At 74.3% G+C, this 5,272-nt stretch overlaps 1 protein-coding gene across 1 annotated transcript in view; it reads right to left on the bottom strand.

The window, feature by feature from the left end:
- H696_02140 (hypothetical protein) overlaps window positions 1–5,272 on the bottom strand; it is a gene marked incomplete at its 5' end in the record, with an annotated part of 9,313 nt that overhangs the window by 1,383 nt on the left and 2,658 nt on the right. Inside the window, 8 exons of the mRNA XM_009496036.1 lie at window positions 24–140; window positions 327–2,090; window positions 2,228–2,591; window positions 2,776–2,928; window positions 3,059–3,211; window positions 3,345–3,959; window positions 4,076–4,338; window positions 4,480–4,801. Coding sequence (XP_009494311.1) covers window positions 24–140; window positions 327–2,090; window positions 2,228–2,591; window positions 2,776–2,928; window positions 3,059–3,211; window positions 3,345–3,959; window positions 4,076–4,338; window positions 4,480–4,801 — 3,751 coding nt within the window. The remainder of the gene's footprint in view (window positions 1–23; window positions 141–326; window positions 2,091–2,227; window positions 2,592–2,775; window positions 2,929–3,058; window positions 3,212–3,344; window positions 3,960–4,075; window positions 4,339–4,479; window positions 4,802–5,272) is intronic.

Below are 5,272 nucleotides of genomic sequence, written 5' to 3'. Positions count from 1 at the left end.
GGGGGGGGGGGCAACACACGCACCGCCCCATGAGGCCTCGGCGACGAGGGCCGGGTCGTGGGCCCGGGGCGCGGGGCCCGACAGCTGCGGCCCCAGGGCCGCCGGGAGCCGGACCCGGTCGAAGAGCTTCAGCAGCATGTCTGGCGAGAGGGAGCCCAGCGCACATGGCCGGGGAGAATGGGTCAGTAGCGGGCCTTGCGAGTGGCGGCCAGGCCGCGATTGTGGGGGGGGGGGGGGGGGGGGGGGGGGGGGGGGGGGGGGGGGGGGGGGGGGGGGGGGGGGGGGGGGGGGGGGCAGCTCCCGCCGGACCCCGAGCAGCGGCGTACCGAGCAGGGTGAAGGCGTGTGCCGGGGGCGTGGCAAGCGGGTCGGCCGCGCCGGCGGCCAATAGGCGGCGCTGGGTGGCGGTCAGCGCCGGAGGGGCCGGCGCTGCTGGGGTTTGAAGCTGGAGGAGGCGTGCGCCGAGGGGAGTGTGCAGGAGCAGGTCCCCAAAGTCCAGAGTGGCAGGGGCGGCGGCGGCGGCGGCGGCGGCGGCGCCCCGCGCGGATGGACGGAGGTGGGCGGCCGCCCGGGCGAAGTGCAGCGGGGCCGGGCCCGCCGCGCAGGCCTGCATCGTGGACAGGGCTCGGTCCCGGCGCCAGGCGGCAAACTCGACAAAGGCCCGCCACTGGGCCAGCACCCGGGCGGCCAAGGCCCGACGCCGGGCGATGGCCCGGGCCCAGGCATCAAGGGACCGGCGGAGGAGGCGCCGCTGCCGGACGAGGGCGCGCCACTGGCGCACGGCTCGCCGGGCCAGCACGTCGCGCCGGGCGGCCAGCGCCCGCGCGCGATACGCCGCCAGCTCCTCCGGCGACAGGGCTGGCTCCTTCGGGGGCGGGGGCGCTGGCGCCGAGGCAGCCGGGCCCCGCCGGCGGAAGAGGAATTCCCCCGGCGGGGTGTCGTCCTCCGGCCGGGGCGATTCCGCGATCGGGCGCTTCGGCTGCCGGGCCGGCGGCTGCGAGTGCGCCTCAGGCGGCTGGGACCGTGGCAACGGGGGCCGCGGCTGCAACTGCGGCTGCTGTAGCTGCGGCTGTGGCTGGAGGGTGGGCGGCCGGTCGGTACGCGCGGTGGCCGGCTGCGGCGCGAAGACGAACCCCGTGGCCGAGGCCGTCACCGGGGCGGGGCCAAAGCCAAATGGATGCGAGGCAGCCGAGTCGGGGCCGGCAGTCGGCCGGGCAGCCGGCTGAGTCTGGCGGGCGGCCGGCAGCTCGGGCATGAAGGATGCCACCGGGCCGCCGGCGGCGGCGGCGGCGGCGGCGACGACGGCGGTGGGAGCCAAAAAGGGCGCCCGGGTGGCCGGCGTCGCGGAGCTGGCGGAGGGGCCGGGCGGTGCGGCCGCGGGGGCCGGGGGAAATGCGGGGCTCGATGCGACGGGAGCCTTGATGCCTGGGCCGGAGCCAAAGACAAAGGGGCTGGGTGCTTCGGCCTTGACCGGGGCCATGGCGGCCGCCGGGCCCGGGCTGCCCGGCCCAACGGAAAAGGGCGACAAGGTGGTGCCCAGCTCCGGCGAGCCGGCCCCCGCCGAGGGCCGGGCCATGGGCATGCTGCTGCTGCTGCTGCTGCTGCTGCTGCTGCTGCTGCTGCTGCTGCTGCCAAACGGCGTGTCACCCGGGCTGAAGGGGGCCGGCGGCTGGGCCCCGGTGGTCGAGGTAGAGGCGGGCTCCCGGCGCGACGACACGGTGCCTGCCGATGACCCAGCGTGTGGCGGGATTTGCTGGCGGAACTTTTGGGACAGGGTGCGCACGTTGGCGGCCGGGGGCGCGGGCCCGGTGGCGGAGGCGCCTGCCAGGGCCGCACCGCCGCCGGGCGGGTCCCCGTCCGGCAGAGTGAGCCCCCCCAAGCGGCGGGACCTGCTGGCACGCTCGGGCCTGGGGGCATTTTCCGACGCCGGGACATAGGGCTCCGGCCGGATGGTCGGATCGTCGATGGCCGGCGGGGCGACCGGCAGCGACCGGATGGACTGGCCCTCGATCAGCACCGACAGCGGCTGGGCCTGGAGCAGGCCCATGGTGGTCGAGGTGTGCCAGGACCTCATATTGGCCAGAGTGGGGCCTGGCAGATGCGAGCAGGACCGGGGTCAAGTCAGAGATGAGGCCGGTGGAGGACTGTCGCCCGCGGGGCGGGGGGGGGGCGGGGCGGCGCATGCGGGTACTGGGCGCAAGTTGCAGAGAACGGCCCATGGCACGGACCTGGGGTATAAACAACCTGCAGCTGGGGGATTTCCGCCACCAAGCCGGAATACGTGGCCGGGAGGAAGTCCGCCGGGATGATGGCCGGCAGGGTCATGGCACTGGCGTCCGCCGGGGAAACCCGCCGAATGGTGTAGCCGAGAGTGGCCAGGAAGTGGCAGCACTCGGCCGGGCTGGCGAAGCAGTAGAACCCGGCCAGCACCTCCACCGGAATGAGGGTCACCTTGGGGGCGGGCTGCTGGCCGTAGAAGCTCGGCAGGGGGGAGGTGGTATTGATGGCGACGTCACTCGGACCGTTGCTGCGACAGCGGCTGAGGAAGTGGCTGAGGGTGCGCAGGTGGTCGAAGCGCGCGCGTGGCAGGAACTGGCCGCGCCAAGCCGGGGAGGGGCCGGGCAGGGGCCAGCAGGTCAGCCGAGGGCGACAAAAAAAGGGGGAGCCGGAGGGACAAAGTGACAAGCGAGACGGGAGGGTGGCAAATGGGAGAGGAGCAGGCGAAGAAGAGCCACGAGCAGGCGAAGAAGAGCCACGAGCAGGCGGGGCAACGTACACGCATCATCAGCACCGCCTGGAAGTAGGGCGCCGCGCGGAAGTGGTTGAGCATGGAAGCCGCATCGCCGGCCGCCTGGGCGTAGGTGAAGGCAATGGACCGCTTGACCAGCGGGTGGGAAAGCAGCCGATCCGGCACCAGGGGGATGATGTTCTGGCGAGCGGTAGACCCCATAGACAGGAGCAATGCCGGCACATGCGCGGAATCAGGGTCAGGGGCGCGGTGGCAGGGGGCGGCGCTCGCAGCCGAGCCGGCCAGCGGGTGGGCAGGGAGGCAAACGTACATCGGGCAGGCCGTAGAGGATCAGAAGGGCCTTGAACTCGCCCTCACAGCGGAGCAGCGGGTCGTCATCGGCCGCCACACGGCCCTCGCCACTGACCAGCGTCCGGTAGGCGGCATACCAGTCGTCCAGCTGCGCCAGCGAGGAGGACAGGAGCTGGGGCCAGGGGAGGGGGGAATGTCAGCGCCAGCGGGCCGCGCAGCACGGGCACGCGCAGCCCCCGGGGCGGGCCGGGGCGCGAGCGGGGAAGGGGGGGTGGGGGGGGGGGGGGGGGAGGGCCCAGACGCACGGAATTGATCTTGGACCGGTCGGCCGTCAGGGTCGGCTCGATGGAGGGCGTCTGCGACAGGTGGAACACCAGGACCAGGATGCGGGTGGCCCGTTCGAGGGCCGGGATGGTGACGGCCAGGCTGCCCCGGGTCTGAGCCAGGGAGGAGCCCCCGCCGGGCGGGCAGTTGGTGCAGGGCACCTGCGTGTGGATGAGGGCATTGACCAGGGCCCGGACGCGATAGAACACATAGTCCAGGAACTCCACCAGGTAGAAGTTGCACCGGGCCAGCAGGGAGTCCACCTCGGCCGGGGGGGTCCCCGGCGGGAGGTACGGGTTGCCCGGGGCCGCCATGTTGAAGGGCAGCGAGCGGGCCGTGATGGCCAGGTCATCGGCCGGAGGCAGGTGCTCCAGCGGGCCGGCCGGCCCGTTGATCAGGAGCTCCTGCTGCTGGCCTGGACGCACGGTGACCGGCAGATCCACCACGCACGAGGACAGATAATCGGCCGAGAGGGCCAGCCCGCGCAGGGTGCGCGGGTCGCAGCTCACCTTCCCGGCCGCCGACCGGGAGTAGGTCTCCATGGCCTGGTCGTATGTCCGGGCGTTGAGCTGCCCGGCCGGCGAGAAGAGGGCCAGCTTCGGGGGGGGCGGAGGGGGGGGGGGCGAGGGCCAACCGCCCGGCGGCAGGGGGTCAGCGAGGGCGCGTCTGGCGGTGGCAAGGGTCAAAAGGAGGAGCCAGGCCGAGGGCGCACCGGGATCTCGAAGTTACTGAGCTGCGGCATCTGCTCCAGCGAAAGGCCGGCCATGCCGTCGGTGGCCGCCGGCCGGCCCGAAGTCGGGTGCCGGTGGGGCAAGGCTGGCGGTGGGATCCGCTGTGATGAGGTGGTGGCCGCCGGCGATGCAGTGGCGCCCGGCCTGAGAGAAGCAGCAGGGGCGGCAGCAGCAGCAGCAGGAGTCCCGGTGGGCGAACTGACTGCCGGAGCAACGGCAGGAGCGGGAAGGCTCGGGCTTCTGGCTGGATTACGTGCGTGCGTGCGTGCGTGTGTGGCCATGTGTGCGCAAGCAGGCGGGGGGGGAAGAAGGAGGGTGAGCTGCGGGCGACGGCTGACCGGAGCGGGGGCGCATCAGAACCGAGGACAATCGGCGAGGGGCGCACGCTGGAAGTGGAGTTGCACCCGTTGGACCGGGGGGGGAGGCGATGAGGACGGGGGGGCCTGCGTGGCTGCCGGGGCGGGGACCATGGCCGGCGGGCCGGTCGAGCTGCCTGGCAGAGCCGCGGCCGGGGCTTGCGGCGCCGAGCCGAAGGCCCCGAAGGCAGCCGGACCGGAGCTTACCGCCGCGATGGCCGCATTGCTTGGGGAGAAGGGCGACGGCTCGGCACCGGTCCCGGGTCCGGCCGAAAGGGACGAGGCCCCAGAGCCAAAGGGACTACCCGGCCGGGGACCGGCTGCCCGGGGGCCGGCCACCATCGCCACGGCCTGATTGACGCCGCCGGCGGGGCCGCCAAAGAACGGCCGCGTGGCGTTCATGCGCGCGTGCGCCTCTGACGGAGGAAGGCCAAGGGGGATGGACCACGCGGGAGGGGCGAGCGGAGGGGGGACAGGCGCGGCGCGCGCGCGCGAGAGCAACAAAGCCGGCGAGGCGGGCGGGCAGGCGGAACAGCGAGCGAGCAGGGAGGAGGTCCGAGGGGGAAGGCGCGAGGCAGGGGGAGGGAGGGAGGGAGGGGGGGGAGTGCCGCGCGCGCAACCTGGCCGGCTACGCCCCGGGTTCCGGGCATGCTTTTCGCATGGGCCATCCTGCCGCCAAGGCCGGTGTGTATGGATTGGCGTCCCTCCCTCGGACACGGAGGAAACCGCGCCCGGCGCATGCGCCCCGCCCCCGGCCCGCCCCCGGCCCGCCCACGGCGCGCCCCCCCCATGCGCGCACGGCTTGCCGGCGGCCAGCCCCCG

The sequence above is a fragment of the Fonticula alba genome (assembly GCF_000388065.1).
Source record: "Fonticula alba strain ATCC 38817 unplaced genomic scaffold supercont2.3, whole genome shotgun sequence".
In the NCBI taxonomy this organism is placed as follows: Eukaryota; order Rotosphaerida; family Fonticulaceae; genus Fonticula; species Fonticula alba.
Note: the sequence above shows the minus strand (reverse complement) of the source record. Positions and strands in the feature narration are given on the sequence as shown.